Source organism: Polypterus senegalus, chromosome 9, assembly GCF_016835505.1.
Source record: "Polypterus senegalus isolate Bchr_013 chromosome 9, ASM1683550v1, whole genome shotgun sequence".
In the NCBI taxonomy this organism is placed as follows: Eukaryota; Metazoa; Chordata; class Cladistia; order Polypteriformes; family Polypteridae; genus Polypterus; species Polypterus senegalus.
The window spans coordinates 43,630,702-43,652,822 of NC_053162.1; the positions used below are offsets into that span (position 1 = coordinate 43,630,702).

Sequence of the window (22,121 nt, forward strand, 5' to 3'; positions counted from 1 at the left end):
TCATCTTGCAGCAGATGGAGTCACTGTGCATCGTTCAACCATTCAGCGCACTTTACACAAGGAGATGCTGTATGCGAGAGTGATGCAGAGGAAGCCTTTTCTCCCCACAGCACAAACAGAGCCTCTTGAGGTATGCTCAAGCACATTTGGACAAGCCAGCTTCATTTTGGAATAAGGTGCTGTGGACTGATGAAACTAAAATTGAGTTATTTGGGCATAACAAGGGCGTTATGCATGGAGGAAAAAGAACACAGCATTCCAAGAAAAACACCTGCTACCTACAGTAAAATATGGTGGTGGTTCCATCATGCTGTGGGGCTGTGTGGCCAGTGCAAGGACTGGGAATCTTGTCAAAGTTGAGGGCGCATGGATTCCACTCAGTATCAGCAGATTCTGGAGACCAATGTCCAGGAATCAGTGACAAAGCTGAAGCTGTGCCGGGGCTGGATCTTTCAACAAGACAACGACCCAAACACTGCTCAAAATCCACTAAGGCATTCATGCAGAGGAACAAGTACAACGTTCTGGAATGGCCATCTCAGTCCCCAGACCTGAATATAATTGAAAATCTGTGGTGTGAGTTAAAGAGAGCTGTCCATGCTCGGAAGCCATCAAACCTGAATGAACTAGAGATGTTTTGTAAAGAGGAATGGTCCAAAATACCTTCAACTACAATCCACACTCTCATTGGAACCTACAGGAAGCGTTTAGAGGCTGTAATTTCTGCAAAAGGCGGATCTACTAAATATTGATTTCATTTCTTTTTTATGGTGCCCAAATTTATGCACCTGCCTGATTTTGTTTGAACAATTCTTGCACACTTTCTGTAAATCCAATAAACTTCATTTCACTTCTCAAATATCACTGTGTGTGTCTCCTATATGATATATTTAACTGACATTTTTTATCGTAACAACCAACGATTTATACAGGAAGAAAATGACTAATAACAAGGTTGCCCAAACTTTTGCATCCCACTGTAAAAGTATGCATACCCACATCTAAGTTGTCAAAGTGTACCAGGATGACCCTCAATATTAATAATGTTTTTTAAGACAGAAGTGGAATTTCTTTATTAACCTGGGCCCTATTATATCTACATAAAATTGCATTCCACAGGAAGAATCTTCACCTAATGGCAAATATGGTTGTTGTACTGCCATGGCTTGGTAATGCAATGTTGCATCTGGGCTAGACAACCTGACGTCCATGAATATCCATCAGATCAGTGCTATTCTATATCAGCAGATTGTCAGACCAGCCTGTGTAAGCTGAAGTTCAGCTGATTTTAAAATTGCTACAATTCAATTAGCCCTGAAAATGTACCCTAATCATTTGTGTGTGACATAAAATTTGTGTTATTTGTTCACTAATGTGCCTTTTGAAAATTTCATAACATTGAATATAAGAAGTATGTAGTAAATAAGAAAAACATATAAGTGACAGATGATTTTTACAAGAAGTATACCAACAAAATCTCTAAGGTCCAAAGACCTTAGTCCATGAAGGACAATAATTTGTTTACCTTAATTTAGAATAATTATTAAAATACCTGCATCTGTAGGCCTGTTAGAATTCAAATTTGTGGAAAAGGATATAATATGGGCGTGCATTTTGACCATTTTTGATAATCATGTATCCATAAAAGTTAATGAACAGATATCTTGGTAAGACCCTGCCACCAGAAAAAAATGACTTTGGTTGACATTAAAGGCAACAATCACACTCTCTTCCCTTTCATTTAAATTGTTAAATAGAGAGGGATGTTTTTTCTGTTTATTGTGTTTGGATATTTGAAACCAAATGTAATTGCAATTTAATATTTACACTTTTCACTATTGTAATAAAACTTGCTCACATTAGCTAGTACTTTAATGAAATCAAAAACAACTGTAGCCTTTATTTATTTTTTCGATTTCATACAGCAGCATGGTTTACCCAGTATATTTTAACTTAGACTGTGCAGGTCCTATATATAAAGTGTGTGATTCTCATACTGTAATCCTGCACAAAAATTCAAGCCCTGGCAAGGTAAATTAAATGGCCCTTGTGCAGTATAATATTTTTTTCCATTCAAAAACATTTTTCAATCTATATACAGTATATGAAATGCTAAGGACTGTCATGATTACTCACAAAGTGCAAAAAAAGATCAGGGACATCTGCTGAGCATGAAGCAAATTTCAGAGGCCAATTACACGATAGGAAAAGGAATGTTAACAGCAGCTCATATGCACATATGGTGCAGCAACCTGTTGGTACTTGTGAAACTTGATCTTGATTGTAATTGAAAGCTTATGATCTGATATGTACTGGAAAATCAGAAGTATGAGGTTGTGACAAACTCAGAAGAGTAAAATGATCTACAAAATGAAAAGGCAAAAAGAAAAGTGGCGCCATCTGCTGGGCGTCTTGCTGATGGGTGAAAAAGTTTATTATAATAAAAGCATGATCCTTGCAAGCCCACCTATTGATAATTCCGCAGGAAATGCTACATTCAAATTCATGATCAAGCATAAATATTGTGCTTATTGATCACCAACCAAGACAAAGAACTTCATAATTTGGAAAAGGAAAAAGAAGAGTGGCGACATCTGCTGATCATCAGGCACATCACAAAAGACGCTTAATACAGGGTACAGAACGAGAACAAGATGATGACAAGGTGATCACCACTGTAACCATTGTGAATCTGTATTTTTTTCATGGTGAAAACAATACTGTTTTGCTATAATAGAAAAATCTCGTTTGAGGACTTAAGGTCCACATGTTTCCTAGTATGTTTGAATTTAACTAGTGAAATTCAGTCTGGCAACTCTATTAACTAGTGTTTCTAAACTGTTGTTTACAGCTTCATTTTTGAGGCAGTAGCTAACTCTACATGTTGCTATTCTAACCTCTTAGTGAGGACTTTATAATGAAGCTTATCATGACTCTTTAATTTTCTAATTTCTTAAATTTCCACAAAGCTAAGGAGCAGTGTCTGCCTTATTGATAGTTTCTGTCACTTCTGGTATTTTGTCTGCTCTGAGTAATATGAAATAGAAATGTTTAAATTTGTTAATCTGTTTTTATCCCCTCAGTCTGTTTCACTTTGCATGTCTGCATATCATGCATATCATGTTTAACATTTTAATTGTGATTTATGAATGGTTCTTTTAAGAGAACATTAACATCCTTAGCATTAGACCCAAGCAGCACTTGGGCTATAAAACCAGTGCTAAAAGCGTTAGTCCTCAGTGTCACTCAGGCAACAGTATAGCTGCGTCTCAAGTAAGACCTGAGGTTTACTGGCCTTTAAAACTGCCCACAGCATTAGTGCTAAGGGTTACACAGTCAGTGGTATAGGCATGATGTTTGCAAGTGTCAGGCCTGAGCGTTACCTTAGCAACGGTTTAGACACAACTTCTTCTAGCCTTATAATGGCGTCTTGTAAGAAACGCCTCTCATCAACAGTGATTACGAAGTGAATCTGTCTTCAGGCAGTGAAATTAAAAGTGATTCTGGGAATCCAAAAGTGACACTCGAACATGTGCAGTGTGCTGTTCTTTTTTTATTCTTCTTATTATTAATCATTATTATTATTATTTGTATCATTATTATATTTTCTACACTTCTGACTTTGTACTCTTAGTGTTTTGCACATTTTATAGTAGAAGGATAAGATTTAATAAAAATGTAATTTTTCAAGACAAAAAATGCTAACTTTTTACATGTTTTTTTGAGAAAATGTAATGTTGAGAAGTCTAATAAAATAACCTTTTTACTTTTCAGTGTGCAATCAGAGTGGCAGTATTTAGTCTCCAAGTGACCTTTGGTACTTCTGCCAACCTTCACCTTTTAAGGCCAAGAATTTACTGTATGCCCAACCTCAGAAATTATGTAGTAGCGTTAGACGTTTTACTTTGGTGTAGATTAAACATTTGCAATAAATTATCATTACATACCTCTACTTCCACTCTGCTCTGTGTTCTTTAGAAAATTACCCCTCTTGATGTGCAACTTTGTGCAGTGTTTTGTGCTTAGTTGTCAAAATGCACACCACATCATTGCCATTTTGTTAAAATTTGAATAACACAATTTGATTACATAGCTAACTTCAGGCTTTTCAAGACCGAATTATCTGCAGTGCATATTATATTTTATCTTTATAAATGTTTTTCAGTTCATTGAATCCATTCTTATTATTTCATGTACAGTTGTATGATTGCCTTTAGGTGGTTAGTATTGAATCCTGAGAGTCCTGTGATAGACTCCTAGCTTTGGCATAGTCTGTATGGAGTGTAAACATTCTGTCTGTCTACATCTGTTTTTCTCCAGATCTTCCAAGCATGTTAAGTTAATTGGAAACTCTAAGCAGGTTTCATATTTTTACTAAACCATATTTTTAATGATATTCTGTGAACAATGATATGCAAAGTACTGCGGATTTTATTACAGCAATGTAAAAATGTGCAAAATACTGTAGGGTAAAATAAAGGTGGATCGAAGCTGTCAGGTGTCCTAGGCGTAGAAATGTGGGACACCATCCTGAGTTCATCATATACAGGAAGTGTATAATTGATACCTTCTGATATCTGAATGACTTTTTTATGTCACATATAAGCATAATTGTGGTGTTCTTCTGCCTAGAAAAGGTTTAAGATATGTTATTTTGACAGTATAGATCAATTTTCATTATATTTTATTATTTTTATATCCTTTGTAGATTCAAGACCAACATCCAGGGATTCTTCAATAAACAATTTCGAAAGGGTAAAATTCCAGGTATCATCTTAGCAGAGAACTTCACTTTTTACAGACAACTATGGAGCTCTGAACAGACGTGGAATAATTAATTGCAACACCTTATTTGTGCCTTTATGCTAGTAAAGGGTATTTTAGAGTTTTATGCAGTTTGAAATGCCTACATTTATTGAAGTTTTGAACTCAAAAAGATTTAGTACTACAGAAAATGCAAGTGTACCTTGTGAGCATAGTAATTTTTCGTTTCCTTCCGCAATGATTTTTATAAATTGTTATGAATATTAGTTGCACTTTATGCTTCCTTCGTGGCAATTGTTAGACCCGTCTTTGACAATCAAACTGTGTGATATAAGTTGAAGGTCCTTTGAGATTTATCATTTGATATTTTTCAAAGATGATAACATCAATATCTATAACATTTGGGATGTTACACCTGAAATGTTAAATACAATATCAGTTATTGTTTTTTCAAAAGATGGCATGGCGGTACATTGGCAGTGCTGCTGCTTAACAATGAGGAGGCCAGGATTCACATCCCAGTGTTCCCTGCATGGAGTTTGCATTTTTTCCCTCTGTCCTTATGTTTTTCCTCCGGGTTCTCCAGTTTTCCCCAGAAGTACAAACACATGCAGGATAGGCAGATCAGTGTTGCTAAATTGGCCTTTCAGTGTGGGTGTGTTCACTCTATAATGGACTGGCACCCTGTCTGGGGATGTTTGGATGCTGGCTGGGATATGTTCCAGCTTTCTTGCTCAGGATAAGCAGGTTTAGAAAATGGAGGAATTTTGTTTTCCAATAGGTGTTTAATATTATCAGCAATCAGAACTGAAAATATTGGTGGCATGGTGGTGCACTGCTTAATGGTTTCCTGTCATGGCCCCTGACCCAGCCACACACACCCTCACAGTGTCAGCACTGATTTTTTTTTCCATGGTTAACTGGAGACTCTAAATTGTCCTGATACAACTAAGGGTGTTTGTGTGTGTGTGTGTGTGTGCAGACATACTTGAGCTTGACCTGTAGTGCTTTGATTGACCAATCAGGGGCAAGAGTTGATGCTTATAGGGTAGTCTGTTGCCATCACCATCTTGAACTGGATTAAGTCGGTTCAGAGAACTGACAGATGGAAAACTGTTACATTTTCTGGTGCATAAATAGCCCTGATGTATTGTAATAAATAAGGCATCTGTAATTTAAGTGTACAGTTTGTAACCCTGAATATAGACATCTTTGTGTCTCTATTGGTATGAAATACCAGTTATTATAGAAATAATACATCATAAAAATTGCAGCATAAGAAAGAACATGTAAACACAGGTCTTAATGGCCAAAAAGGAAAAAGGAGCTCAGAGGTATAATGTGTTTTCATGCTTTTTCCTTTTCTTCCTTATCAATTTTGGCAGTTTACTGCTGTTTTATAATTATTTGTTTATCATTATATCTTCTATGGAAGACAGACATAAGTGAAAGCCACATGTTTTTTTCAGTTTCTAGTTGTATTCTTTGAATGAATGAGAATTAACAAATAAATACAGGCACACACACATATATATATATATATAAATAGAGGAGGGATACTAACATAATATTTAATGAACAATAACCCTCTTACTTACTCCACAAGTAGCCTGATATTTGCTTATGTCTCTTTAGGTTTTAAATACCTGCCGTGAGTTCTTACCACTTTGGTGTCCTACAACATTTAGTGTTGCTTTTTCTCTCCCGGCTTCCTGCTTGAGTTTGTGAGGCCACTTTAAATATGCTCTCTTAATTGATGACACGGGAGTCATTTCACTCGGGCCAATTGTTGTCTAAATAACTGTAGGCAGCCATAAACTTCTACGTCTTGGCATCTCCTATTTTCACTATAACTCTTAACTGTCAAATTCATTTAAATTGACAGTTGTCATTAAAATCACTTCCACAGTCTGCCCTTCAGTTTATACATCCTGACTTTCCTATTTGTCATCGAAGAATGAAAGAAGACTAAAGATAGCCTACGCCAGACCCTTGGCACACCGTTCTTGGTTCACTGTCCCCCTGTGATTGTAAACAGCTGTGCTGTTGCCCCCTCATTTATGGTTTCACCAGTGCTTCCTTCTGCACTGATTGTCCCTACTAACCTTAATGGCTTATACTATATTTAGTTAAATGTAAATATGTTTATTTGTATGTATTAATATAATGGCTGTGGCTGCCTCTTAAATGTCTTTCCAAATGCATCAAATAATAAAATGCTTAATTTTCTTACGTTTCTTAATTTTCCTGTGTGTGGATTGTACATACACCCTTGAGTAAAGTAATGCAAACAAAATATTTAATATTTGTAGCTTAATGAATGAAAATAAATTCTAAAATCTGTGCAACAGTCTGCTTTTGGATATCTTTTCCTCTGAAGATGTACATAAACCAATCTGGAAACATTATAGCACTTTAATGAAATCATTTCTCTGTTTTGAGTTGGGTAAATTAAGTAATTGCATTCAACTGTTAATGAATATAATTGAATCTTTTTTTAAAAATAATCTTTACCTTTTTTGTTTCCTTAAACAAAAAAAAGATAGCATGTAGTTCACACACCTGAGATTCGGAGCTTATGTAATTTCAGTTTGTGAGGCGAATTTCATTCTCAAAAACCTTTTGTCTCTGCTCAAGGTGTGTTGCAAGAGTACATGGAGCAGGTGATGGTGCTGGAGTACACGCAAAAGCCCAATTATAAAGAGTTGAAAGATCTAATGAGAGGAGGCTTGCAGGAATTGGGGTTCAACAAGGAAAATTCAATTGATTTCTAGTGTTCTAAAGGTATGTTCATCCTCCATTTGAACTGAATTAAGACAAGTTTGCAAAACAAAGGGTATGGCTCCACAAGAGCATAGAGTTGAATGATATACAGAGCTTTACTAGAAGACATCCTGACATTCTCAAGTGTAGGATATAAAAAATAATTAAAGCTACTCTCCATTTCAATATATTATAGTTGTACCTTGCAATTAAACATATTTGTTTCTAGTCTCACTGATGCAGAAACATCAAATAGAATAATTAGTACATTAATACAGTGCACAAGGCACATGTTAGCAAACAAAGCAAGACTGTCACATTTTAAAAGTATGGGCTTCATCTCAACCACAACCCTACACCAATATAAGCAATTAGAACAAACTAACATTTCATTTAATAGTTTGAATTCTAATGATATGATAGAAACTAATTTTTTAGAAATCAGGGTGGCTTGCATTTCTGTTTCAAGAATCTTAATATCTGTGCTAGAAAATTTAACATGACTTTTTACCAGTACTACAGAAGTCCCTGTTTGGTAGCCTGTTTGGAGGTATTCAGTGCCGTAAATGTGTCTCATGATTGCCTGTTGGGTTGTGTTGGAGTGTCATTAATGAGCTAAAACACTCCTTCTGCATTGTTTTTGGTAGTTAAACTATACTTAATATTAAACTTTGGAAATAAATTACCTTAAGTAGCTAATGCTTAATTCCTCTACCAGTAGAATTTTCATAGTGATGCAGTCCTTGTAATTGGGTGATACAGTGGATTAAATTTAAAATGGCTGATACTGTATTTTACAAATATTTTTGTCATTGCATTCTGGTCTTTTGCAAAGTGTCACCTCGCATAAAAAAATGTAACATTTAGAAAAAGTTATTGTTTGTTTATCAGCATAGCGTAATTTGTGAATTTGTTCTTATTCATTTTGTCTCTCTTTTTGTTTATAGCTTCTGGAAGTTGGATTTTGTATTGATGGAACATTGTTTTTATATCATTCACCCTTCTGTTTCTAAAACCAAATGATGTAGTTTGTTGACAAAATTAAAATGTATAATTTTGCATTAGCCAACATCGACAGTAAGAGAATTATGTAATATGAGAAGCACTGCACGCTTATTGTTACTTAGATAAATTTAAGGATGTTTTAAAATTAATATTTTTAATATTATTTTAGCATGCAGTTATTTTTTTCTGAAAAGCTTGAATGGAAGTGGATGTTCTACACTTAAAGAAATTCTTTTTAGTCACTGATTTTAATCTCTTATAGACCCTGATAGCAGAACTGTATATATATATATATATATATATATATATATATATATATATATATATATATATATATATATATATATATATATATATATATATATATATATAAAAAAATTTTGCGCAGAAGCTGCTGACCAGGAGCCATTATTCAGCAGTTGCTCTTCTTCCTTTAAATGTGAATGATGGTCAATGTAAACTACAAGAGACTGTGACAGTTGGGGGATGGAGGTGGTTGAAAGGGTGCATACTGTAGATGGAAGAAGTCTCTCTCTATTTTATTTTAGTTTCATTTTTCTCAAAGCACTCCATACTGGTATGTCAGGTTACTGAGCCAGATAACAGCATAATTAGCTTGGCATATAATGACTGAGCCATGGTATACAAGTTTATTAACAGCTGTAGAGCAATGTGAATGTGTGCTACTGTATCTAAATCTACATGGCTAATACTCCCCCTTATGTATCTGCAGGGCTGATTTGTAGATTTTAAAAAATAAATATTCTGTCTTTATACTACTGAGATGTGTTCTGTGTTGCTGAAGTTTTCTTTTTCTGCCAAGATTTATTTTCTCACTTATATGTACAACAAATTTTAAATAAATTTAGTGTTTAAAATGTTTCTTTTCTGTTTATGTTTATAGTGGGCAATTTACCATACAATAGAAAAATTTAAATATATTGCTGTAAAATATGAATTCTTTGAAAAAAGATTTGCTTGGTTGTCATGACCCAGCATATCATACCCCCACACACACACACCCTTTATCAGGGTGTTGCTTCATTACTTAAACTTAATTTTGTTGTGTATTTTCAAACTATTTAAAACATATCAGTACTATGACTACTGCTGCCCTGTCAATCACTTGTTTCTGTTTCTTTTACTTTACATTTCTTTTTAGACAAGATAAGGTCCATTCAGGTGTGGCCTCATGTCTAACCTGAGACAAAGTGAGTAAGGAGGCCATTTCATTGTACTGGTCATTTGCCTGTTCCCAGTTTCACTTTCTGTCCTGCAGTAATTTACCAGTCAGTGTTTAGACAGTTGAAATCCAAATGTCTTTGTTTTTGCATGCCATTGTATTTCTTTTTCACCTTATAGTGAGTTCAGATGTCAACTTCTTCTACTTCTCATTTTCTTTTTTGAATAATGTATAGCCCCTTATGTTATATGTGTGCTGCTGTTCCACAGTTATCATGGTCACAGACTAATGTTGGTATTTGATACGCTACTATGTATTTTTTTTCAAATGCTTCTCCCTTTAAGTATCTCCTGAGTAGGTGAGTTTTCAGCACTGGTCTAAAGCACTTCAGACTACTGTTTTTCATTTTCTTCCTCATGGAGTGATGTGGCTGCAAACTCCCCACGTCCTCTTAGTACCTGCATTATGAGACACCTCGAAAAGGCAGATCTCAGGGCTTTGGTGGTAAACAAGAGGAGACCATTAAGTCGGACTTGTCTAGTCAACTAATAGCTACATTGGCCCAACATGTCATCCTGTTCAGACGCTGTACAGGACTAATCTAAAGCCTGCACCATATTACATGCTTGGATAGCTTGGGAAATGGTAATCAGAATGTGCATGGCCTCCCCATGAAGTTTCTTTCTGTAAGTAAACAGTTTATCTTTTATGCAGCAGAAGAGACAGTTGAGTTATCCAGAATGTTGTGAAAGCATCTTACTGAGAATCTCTGAAAATTGCATGAACTTCCTGAGGACCACACTAGGGAAAAAAGAAGTAATAAGAGGCAATCCAACTTGGCTCCTCTAAATTAAAATACACAAAAGAAATTCAACAGGATTTGTTTTGCAACTCCAAGTCATTCTTCTTCTCCACTGCCTGTAGTAAAATCCCAAGCGGTGACATTAAATAATGTCATGCTGGCACTAACAAAAACTTTTTGCCTTTCATTTTGGCAGAACAAATCAGTTAGCTCAGCAGGATGCAGTCTTTGTTTTGGAAGGAAGGACAACTTTTACAGTGTAGGTGCCTTTATTTCCTGCTTTTTATTATGAAACACTTTTGTGAAACCCAGTTCTCTGATGTGTTTTGTCACAAAAGTTTCCTAATAAGCCAAAGTGATAATAAAAATGCATATGTCCCAAAACCAGCTTGTTTAACATTTCACAGTGAATTTCTTAAAAAGGAGGCAAGAGAGTGGTTCACTGCAGAAGAGTCAGCAGAGGGAAGGCACAAAGCCAACTTTGTTGCCTGGGCTGCAGATTACAGTGACCATGCCTGCCATCCGCCACAAAAGACCAACGTGCTGGGACTGTGCAGGTCTCACTTGTTGACTGAGTGAAGAGGAGCGGACGCTCAGAGGCTCATTCAGCGGGAAGCAGCTGACTTGTTTCCTGCCTGCATGTGGGCTTGCTGTCTCTGCATGTCTCATAACCCGATGCGTTTGCCTGCATTGCTTATGAAGCAATTTTTTTCAGTTGCAAAACCTTTTAGACTATAACTGATAAAAAACAAAGGTCGAAAAACAGTTTTCAAACAAAGCGTTTACACCCAACCTGTCATTCCTCTTAGCTGGCTTGGTGCAGCTTAGTTTTCATTGATGTTGACCAGTAGAGAAAGAGCTGGCAGAGCTGTGACTTGACCAATGGCACCCACCACATCAATCCTTGGCTGACTTGTCTGGTCTTGACTTCATTACCTTCTTGGCTGGCACAGTGAAGTGGTTGGTTATGCTGTTGTCTTACAGGTCACGTTGAAGCCCATTCATTGCCTGTGTGGAGCTCTCCCTGTGTCCGTTGGAGGCTATCACCAGGTACTCTGTGTGTGTGTGTGTGTGTTGTTGTTTCTTTTTTTACTTCTCAGTGCCCTCAGATTATTAACTTCCTCCTTGTTAACCCCAAGCGCCTCTCAGGCTTGGAATTCTATGTAAAAACATTTAACCCCGAGTCTTTTTCAAATTAATCTTTTAATGTGATATGAAGCGTTAAGTTCAAAATACTCTCGGGACAGAATACTTACTGCCATCTTGTGGAAGAAATAACATCAATACTGCAAGAAAAACAAGAACATGAATTGTTCTGCCACTCTGTAGTAACTCAAATATTCATGAGTGTGGATGGGCCTTCAACCAAAACACAAAATGGTGTGTAAATGAGAAGCTGTAGACCCAGTTTTAGAACAAACTGGAAGTGAACCATTAGTTGAATCAAGCAGTAGTGAAGACAGTGTGGAATGGTCATCAGATAGTGAAACTGATGCATACAGCACGGTATAATTGAACTGCTGTGACATGCCTGTTACATTCGGTCCTGTGAAGGTTCACTGTGGTGCAAGTAAGTATGGGGCATAAAGGTGAAATTATTACGATCAACTAGAAGGACAAGACAGTCATTAGCCCCCCAAGCACTGTTCACGATGCAGCAGCTGTCAGGAAAATGTGGAAGTAACAAAGCCTTGTGCTGTTATAGCCTACAATAACACAAGGTACGTGTCGCTTGTACGGATCAGACTCTTATATTCTACTCTCTTAGGCACAAGAAACTTAAAAAAGGTATAAGAAAGGTGCATAAACACACTTCTAGTGTCCAATTGTGACATTGGGCTGTACATTGGTGACTGCATGTTACACATAGGACATGTACTCAATCTGTATCAGTACAGCAGTGGACATTAGACATACCTTTCCTACTCTGTGGTGACATTCAGGTATTTACATGTTTCTGATGAACATAATTTAAAAAATTTCTTGTTGAAAAATTCAACAATTATGGCTCATTTTTCAGGAGGTAAACATAACATTAAAGAGGCTAAAAAGAAAACTGAACTAACCCGTTGACACAGGTATTCAGAACCTTAGCTGTGATGTTCCAATTCTGTTGATCATCATTGAGATGTTTCTGCACCTTGTTTGTGGTTTACCTGTGGACAGTTCAATTGATTGGACAAGATTAGGAAAGGTACATGTCTATCTTTAGAAGGTCCCACAGCTGAACTATACCCAAGTTATGAGGTTGAAGGAATTGCCTGCAGAGCTTAGAGATAGGATTGTGTCAGGGCATTGATCTGGGAAAGGCTACAAAAAGGCCTGCAGCATTGAAGGTTCTCAAAAGCACAGTGACCTTCATAATTCCTAAATGGAGAAAGATTGGACCAACCATGACTGTAATTAGAGTTGGCCACCCGGACAACCTGAGCAGTTGTGGAAGAAGGGCTTTGGTAAGAGAGGAGAGGTGACCAAGAACCCGATGTTCACTCTTGTCAAGCTCCAGGGAACCTTTGTAAAGATGTCAGAAACTTTCAGAAGGACAACCATTACTGTAACACTCCACTGAACTTTGTGACAGAGTGACAAGACAGAAGACTCCCCTAAGTAAAAGACACATGGAAGCCCACTTGGTGTTAGCAAAAAGGCACCTAAAGGATTCTTAGACTGTGAAGAACACGATTCTATGGTCTGATGAAACCAACATTAGAGTCCTGTCTGGAGGAAACTGGCGCCGCTCAACACCTGTGCAATACTAGTGGTGAAGCATGGCGGTGGCAGGATCATGCCATGGGGTTGTTTTTCAGTGGTGGAGACAAGGAGACTAGTCAGGGTTGTAGGAAAGTACAGAGTGCAGAGAGATTCTTAATGAAAATCTTCACCAGAGTGCTGTGGACCACCGACTGGGCCATAGATTCACCTTCCAACAGGACAATTACAATGAGCACAAAGCAAAGACAACACAGGTGTGGGGATGTCTTTGAGTGGCCCAGCCAGTGACTGGACTTGAACCCATTTGAACATCTCTGGAGAGACCTGAAAACGGCTGTCCACTAACAGTCTACAACCTGACTAAGCTTGAAAGAATCCAGTCATGACAGAGATAATCTGAAATTGAAGCTAACATCAGAGCATTGGATAGCAACAGTCCTTAAAAGAAGATGCACAAAAAACACAGGAAGAACGTGCAAACTCCAAATAACAACAGTTTGCTTTTGTAGAGCACAAAAGAAGAAAAGATAAGAGTAGGTGAGAAAAGCCTGCCATTGGAGATGATGGAGGGAGATATTAAAAATTTAAGCGGTCATTGATAGAGACCTGGAGAAATGTGTAAATTCAGGCTGAAAATGAGCTTAGCTTCTTCTCGTTTTCTTTGAAAAGTGTCTTTGAAGTCCTGTGGATGAACACAAACAGAGAGCTCAGTGTGAAGTGCTCTACAATAAGCTTTGTGAGGTCTTTGGTCCTGCTGGCTTGAATTTGAAACGGTCTTCTAGCCGTCTCCCTGTTTCACTCGTGTACTGTAGATGGCTGGACACGTCCTACAAGACATGTGGTAAATAAGATTTTCAGAGTGGCAACAGGCCCATTGTTTAATGTTGAATTTTCATGAAGAACAAGATACAAGAATATCTGCATGTGACACAACGGCTCCTGTTACAACTCAAAGTGCCTGGTGCAGAATGTGGCTCTCCTGTGTGAAGTGAGCTGTGGATGACAAGTTTGTGTCGATGAGGTGGTCGGAGAACGGAGATGAGTGGAAGGTTAGGGAAAAGGCTTCTGTGGCAGGACCAGTCTGCTTGATGACCTGTGGGAGAGATGTTTGTTAGAATCCATTTATGTTCATCGGTTTGTAACTGCTTTGTTTTGCAGTGTGTTTGCATTAATCTGTATCTTAATATGTGCACATTATTAAATGAGTAATTTGGAAAGTTTGTAATTGCATTTTCCTTGTGAATTTGTTACATATAAAAGTTATGTTAGGTGGTCTAGTTGCCTCCCAGAGTATAAAGCAGTCAAAATGAATGTTGGCACCCATGCGTGTCAGAGGGTCATCTTCAGGGCTCATCAAAGCACTTGTCAGAAAAGAACATTTTTTTGTACGACGGGTGGTTTTCATTTTCTTGCACACAAAATCATGTAAATAATAAATATAAAAGCCAATAGATGGAGGGGTAATGGGCAACCTTGGTTAAGATCGGGGTTATCAGTGAAAAGGCAAATTTGTAGAATAATTCTGTTACTGGTTATTGTTGCTGAATGTCGATATTTACCTGTCTTGCAAAAGAGTCACCTGCTTTGCTTGCTGTCTCATCACCATACAATGCTGTGACACAGAACTGCCTGCCGCCTCTGACAATGAACATGTTCTGGGGACACTGCTGTTAAGCAGAGGAAACCGGCATGCGCCATTGTTTAATCGATCATCATCTAGGCGGAAACTGAAGCAGTTCAGGCCATAGGATGGTGTGAGACGGCAGACGGTGTAGAGAGAGACAGTCCACCGAGAACGATGTCAAGATCACTCGCACGGAGTACTGGCACTCGCAGGCAGACAAGAGTACACATGGACGGTGACACCTACCTCCGGGGGGAAGACACCGTTTCGCCAGAAAGACGCCGGTTGTGAGTCCAGCGAGACAAAGGGAAGATTTCTGAGAGAACCGAGCGAAGCCAATGGACGAGAAGTCAGCAAGACGAGGTACCTGAAAGTAAAAGAGAATACTCTGTACACGAAGAAGAGATGTCAACAGGGATATCGTCAAGTTAGCATGACTTCTGTTTGGGAAACATGCATTCGGTGAACAGAGTGTTTCAGTGGGACAACTGGAAGATTACTGGAATTGTTGTGGTAAGTCAGCTTGCAACTTGGACTTGACACCACCAAAGGTCGTATCTCCACTGTTATGTTTACGGACTTTGGGAGTGTGTACTGTGTGCTCTCTTTTTAAAAGGTTCTCGGATTTTATATTGTCTGGTGTATTACAACTTACTGTTGTTTTTCTTGAAATTGCTGCTGTGTCTTTCATTGTGTGTTTACTCACCGCCCAATTTAAAGAAACTTGTGTGTTATTATCTTTACATTTCAAGATTTCCTCGACTCTTAATAAAACTGGGTGGTGTAGCTGGATATGTTAACTTTGTTTAGGTTCGATTACCTAGAAGTGTGACCCCGTCACACACTACCACCCCAGGACACGAAGGGGATGCTGTTGCTGATGGTATTGTCTCTTTTTTCACTCGAAGCTCTGAGAAGATGCCTAATGCGGGCAACTGACTCCGCCCCCTTCGGTCCAGGGACTATAAAGCTGAAGTGCTCCCAGAAGGAGGCGTCTCATTTTGACGACGAGCAGGCCGCTGGACGTAGGTCCAAACCTAAAGCCATGACCGCTGTACAGAGCTTGACTCACCCTTATTTTGGGCCGCTTCATCCTACTAGCTGTTTTCTTCTTCTTTTCTGCCACTATGCGCCCGTTTATTTTGTCTGACCACACCATTATTAAAAGGGGTGATGCAGTTGGTACCCCATTTTTTTCTTTGGACTCGACTGTGCCCTCGGTTAATGTGAATGTAAAAGAAAAGCCAGGCCGTCCATTACAGAGGCTCTCATACTGTGTGTTCGCCCTTTGGCTTGTCCTTTCCTTCATTTTAAAAGGTACCAGTGAAAACCTTCCTCCTCAACTCTGATTGGAGTCGTCATTAGCCTTCTGTGTCCTCCTCTAACCTAACAAGCACAGCTTTGAAGGTTTTCTTCCTTAGAGGAGCGTGGTTTTTAACATGAAGCTGATCTTTCTCAATTGCTGAAAGCAGTTAGCATTAACTCCTTACGTTGTATCAGGGTTAGCGGATCGCAGCCATGCTGGCACAATGACACTGTGGGACACCTAGAAGCCTTCAATGTTGAAACCAAGAACTCATGTCTGTTGGCTTCTTTTGACTTGTACCATGGAGAGAAAGAATTCGTCTTACCAGAAAACATTTGTCAACTGCTCGTAGGGCTGTTCGATATAACGATATATATCGGATGACAATATGAAAACGTCTATCGCTGCACATTACGCTATCGTTTGTTTCGTGGTGTCGCAAAATAAACTGTTTACGGCAATATTTTTTTCATTGTTTTGATGGCCACCACGTGGATGCAGACACACTAGCATGGCTGATGAAGACGAGGCAACACCAGGTAGCTCCACACAGAAGGACCTTGTTCCTAAACGAGGGGCTACCTCTGTAGTATGGAGATGGTTTGGACTTGAAAAGTCTGACACGGACCAGAAAACGGTACTGTGCAAATTATGCTGCAAACCGATCGCTACCACAGACTCCAACACGGCAAACCTCTTCTACACCTCCGCAAAAAGCACGTGAGCGAGCATGCAGAGAGTTTACAACTGAGAGGCAGGCCACATGGATATTACAGTTGTAAAGGTACTATTTAAACGAGCATGTTAAAAGCTTGGAAGATTAATTGCTACCAAAACAATTTGCTTAAGGCATAATTTTCCCTGCAGCGTTTGCTGTCAGCGTTAATCTTGTTAAAATTACGTTTACGCCACAACTGCATTAACACGGCAAATCTGCGTTAACTAGTTACCGCGGATCGCCCCGTGCTTGGGGCTGCACGGCATCAACAAGTTAGCGCCGTCCAGTCCCACGCACGGGGCGATCAGCTGTAACTAATTAACGGAGATTTGCCACACTACGATGTGCAAATTAACATTTTACTAGAATGTAGCCTAAAAAATATTATATTTAATATTATATATTTAATATATTTTTGTCGTAAGCCTTATTGCTGCTACAGTTTGAAGTACAATGTTTACATTTGGTTTTGACAGTTAATGTTAGACTTGTATTTATTTTGTTTAAAGGGTTTATTGGCCTTATATAGTTTAGTTGTCAGTGCTTTGATCCTTTTATATTTAATATATGTTGTGAGAGTTATTGCTGCTACAGTTCACATTTTGTTTATGTCAGGCATTTTATATAGCAGTATTTTATATTGGGCCTTTAGTAATTTGTTTTTGAAAAGTGTTTTATATTTGATACATTAACATTTTATGTTTACATTCTAAGTCAAACATTTGCTCAAATGTTCTAAATAAAAGAACAGAAATAATTACAAGTTGAGTACTTCTCATTTTTGATTTTTTTAATTTAAATGAAAAAAAAGGAGTGGTGATTATATAAACTATTCACTGAATACAAAGAAAATGTACTATATCGTGATATCGGGATATGAAATGAAATATCGGGATATAAGATTTTGGTCATATCGCACAGCCCTAACTGCTCGCTTGTCCATTCCTTGTAGTTTCTGTAAATTAATACGAACCGTGGCCACCCACACAATGCTCAACAATCTGGACAGCAGGGATAGGAGTTCAACCCAGTCATGTTAGAAATACAGTAAGTATCTCTCTCTATATACAGCATATATATATATATATATATATTGTGAACGCTGGCCCCGGCACAGACAGACGGACGGACAACATGTTTTTCACCCAACACACTGTTTATTTACACTATGTACAATCCAAAGTCAAAAGTCACGTGCACTCACACCCCAGTGCCTCTCGCACCGAATTCCCCAAAAGTCCAGGGCCCACAGTCTCTGTGCCTCTTTTCTCCTGGCTCCTTTTATGGGAACCCGGATGGGCTCCAGCTGCTTCCTGGCCCTTAATGTTGGCCACACCCCTGTGTGGCGGAAGTGCCGGCTGCGCACCCGGAAGCCGTCCGTGTGTCCCCTGTCGTCTTCCCCCAGGAAGTGCCGGGCTCCCGGGATAAATAGGCACTGGGGCGCCGCCTGCCGGTGGCCACGGGTCCCTACAGGGCTGGGCTTCCAAGCCCTCCACCCGAGGCCTCCTGCATAACCAGGACGGACGCCCCCTCTCGGTCTGGAGGAGGCACACACCCTCCTCTGGTCCTCCAAGGTGTCCCGGCCGGTCTCAATCCCTGGCCAAAGACCACACGGGGTAAACCGGCATCGGGGCACCGCCTGGCGGTGACCACGGGTCCCTACAGGGCTGGGCTTCCAAGCCTTGTACCCGTGGCCCCCAACATAACCAGGACGGACGCCCCCTCGCGGTCTGGAGAAGGCACAAGCCCTCCTCTCGTCCTCCAGGGCTGAAGCCCGGCCGGGAAGCACAATATATAAAATCCTAAGCCTAAAAGTGCAACGATTTTATGTGACATTTTTATGTCACTTTTCTGTAACACTTTAAGTCGGGCTTGTTTTAAAACCTACATATATATGTTTGGTATCATTCTTTTCAGAATTTATCGAACTTTAATGTGATATTGTTAGATTTTCAGATTCTTATTCCATTTTTAAATTATAAACTAAAAAATAACAAGAACTCACATTCCACGAGACGAGACTTAACCAAGAGTGCCAAGAGATTTAACCGCACCTGGGGCTGGAAGTAAAAGACAAAGAGTAGGACAGCTGCTGTACAGGCTTTTAAATGTTCGAACCACCGCACGAGATGCAGATCATACAGCACGGTAGCAGCTTATCGAGGAAAGAGGAGGGAAAAAAAATACACACATTTGTTTCCCATTGCACCACCGTTTAAGGAGGAGCGAATGCATCTCCTTGGGGTCCGTTCAGCCCCCCTCTTCACAACGCAAGTGGCAGAGACGTGAAGTGGCCAGGGGGGTTGGTGAGCGAACCCACTAGTATATACGTGTACATACCGTATATAATACAAAAAGAATGTCTTTCCAGCTGTTACACGATTACTAGTGAACTAATGAGGCTAGAAACTTGATCTTGGTCTTATTCGAAAGTTTATGACCTGATATGTTCTGGAAATTCTAAAAAATGTATGAAGCATTAACCTGGTAGGCACTTTACTGGTGGGCAACACAGTCCCTGCAAGCCCATTTATTATTAATCCCCCAGAACATGGTAAATGCATGCTCAGATTTTATAGTCATGTGTAAGTTGTTACATCTCATGGTGTAAAGTTAACTGTTGTTCTTATCTGGACTTCTGTAGTGTCACACAGCCCCTTCCTAACTCAAAGGATTCCTTTCTTAGTCTTTCCTCTCCTGCCAGAGTACCGGGAGCAACTTTCAAAGCAGAACTCCTGTTTGAATTGAAGGTGGACAGAGAAATGACTGGCTTTGTCTGCAGACTCTTAAAGGGGATGAAAAAGGGGAAAAAATGACTTCAGTTCCCCAACAGGCCCTTCATAGGTGGACATTGTCTTCTGCCTTTTTGTGGCACACCCTAAAATAAAAAAAAATACAATAGAATCCAAGCCAGCTGAGATACAGTTAGGTCCATAAATATTTGGACAGAGACATCTTTTTTCTAATTTTGCTTCTGTACATTACCACAATGAATTTTAAATGAAACAACTCAGATGCAGTTGAAGTGCAGACTTTCAGCTTTAATTCAGTGGGTTGAACAAAAAGATTGCATAAAAATGTGAGGCAACTAAAGCATTTTTTTAACACAATCCCTTCATTTCAGGGGCTCAAAAGTAATTGGACAAATTAAATAACTGGAAATAAAATGTTCATTTCTAATACTTGGTTGAAAACCCTTTGCTGGCAATGACAGCCTGAAGTCTTGAACTCTTTGACATCACCAGATGCTGTGTTTCCTCCTTTTTAATGCTCTGCCAGGCCTTTACTGCTGAGGCTTTCAGTTGCTGTTTGTTTGTGGGCCTTTCTGTCTGAAGTTTAGTCTTCAACAAGTGAAATGCATGCTCAATTGGGTTAAGATCAGGTGACTGACTTGGCCATTCAAGAATTTTCCACTTCTTTGCTTTAATAAACTCCTGGGTTGCTTTGGCTGTATGTTTTGGGTCATTGTCCATCTGTATCATGAAACGCCGCCCAATCAATTTGACTGCATTTAGCTGGATTTGAGCAGACAGTATGTCTCTGAACACCTCAGAATTCATTCGGCTGCTTCTGTCCTGTGTCACATCATCAATAAACACTAGTGTCCCAGTGCCACTGGCAGCCATGCACACCCAAGCCATCACACTGCCTCCACCGTGTTTTACAGATGATGTGGTATGCTTTGGATAATGAGCTGTTCCACACCTTCTCCATACTTTTTTCTTGCCATCATTCTGGTAGAGGTTGATCTTGGTTTCATCTGTCCAAAGAATGTTTTTCCAGAACTGTGCTGGCTTTTTTAGATGTTCTTTAGCAAAGTCCAATCTAGCCTTTCTATTCTTGAGGCTTATGAGTGGCCTGCACCTTGCAGTGCACCCTCTGTATTTACTTTCATGCAGTCTTCTCTTTATGGTAGACTTGGATATTGATACGCCTACCCCCTGAGAGTGTTGTTCACTTGGTTGGCTGTTGTGAAGGGGTTTCTCTTCACCATGGAAATGATTCTGCGATCATCCACCACTGTTGTCTTCCGTGGGCGTCCAGGTCTTTTTGCGTTGCTGAGTTCACCAGTGCTTGCTTTCTTTCTCAGGATGTACCAAACTGTAGATTTTGCCACTCGTAATATTGTAGCAATTTCTCGGATGGGTTTTTTCTGTTTTTGCAGCTTAAGGATGGCTTCTTTCACCTGCATGGAGAGCTCTTTTGACCGCATGTTGTCTGTTCACAGCAAAATCTTCCACATGCAAGCACCACACCTCAAATCAACTCCAGGCCTTTTATCTGCTTAATTGATAATGACATAACGACGGACTTGAACACACCTGCCCATGAAATAGCCTTTGAGTCAATTGTCCAATTACTTTTGAGCCCCTGAAATGAAGGGATTGTGTTAAAAAATGTTTTAGTTGCCTCACATTTTATACAATCTTTTTGTTCACCCACTGAATTAAAGCTGAAAGTCTGCACTTCAACTGCATCTGAGTTGTTTCATTTAAATTCATTGTGGTAATGTAGAGAACTAAAATTAGAAAAAAGTTGTCTCTGTCCAAATATTTATGGACCTAACTGTACACCACTCTGCTCCACAATGTGCTCCCAAAACATTATGATGCCTGTTAGGTGGGTCATTTGTAGAGCTCCTCTGTATGTTTAAATATTGTAGTCGTTGTCCCTCAAACATGGCCTTGGGAGTTCTGCTGTGGCAGCTGGGTTTAATCTTTTCCAGTTTTTTATTCATAGGTTAGTTCAAAGCTTCATTATGTCTGTTTCTATGTTAGCATGACCAGTAACACAGTAAATCCCAGCACAAAAACTGCCTACCTTATCAGCACACAATAGTGGAGGCAACACAAGCCATGCGTTTTCTAACAGCCCCCCTCGTCCCCCACTCTGTTTACAAGATTCCTAAACTGTAATCTTGCTACACTGGTCAGAAGTTAAGGAAACAAGATGTTGTCAGTATTTTATCAAAAGGCATCGTGGGATTTTTTAAATAGTTACATGAGGTGAATGAAATTTAATAATCGTTAATCATGCAATATTAGTTGTAATTATTTGTTTCTTGTATTCTTTGATTTGATAAAAAAAAAAACATTAATCAGAACTGCATTTTACCAATATAGACGTTGATAACATTTGATTCATTTCAATATGTTAGCTGCTTTTGTGGATCCTCCATTTCAGTTTTGATTGTGACATTTCCATAATGTAGGACGCACAGGTGCTTTGCTGTACCTTCATTGT

The 22,121-nt window shown here is 39.0% G+C and overlaps 1 protein-coding gene across 1 annotated transcript in view; it reads left to right on the top strand.

The window, feature by feature from the left end:
* Window positions 1-9,315, top strand: part of vrk3 (VRK serine/threonine kinase 3) — an 80,056-nt gene extending 70,741 nt beyond the window's left edge. The window contains exons 13-15 of the mRNA XM_039763026.1: window positions 4,709-4,767; window positions 7,402-7,548; window positions 8,475-9,315. Of these exons, the coding sequence (XP_039618960.1) occupies window positions 4,709-4,767; window positions 7,402-7,538 (196 nt within the window). The 3' untranslated portion in view covers window positions 7,539-7,548; window positions 8,475-9,315. The remainder of the gene's footprint in view (window positions 1-4,708; window positions 4,768-7,401; window positions 7,549-8,474) is intronic.
* The last annotated feature ends 12,806 nt before the right edge of the window (window positions 9,316-22,121 follow it).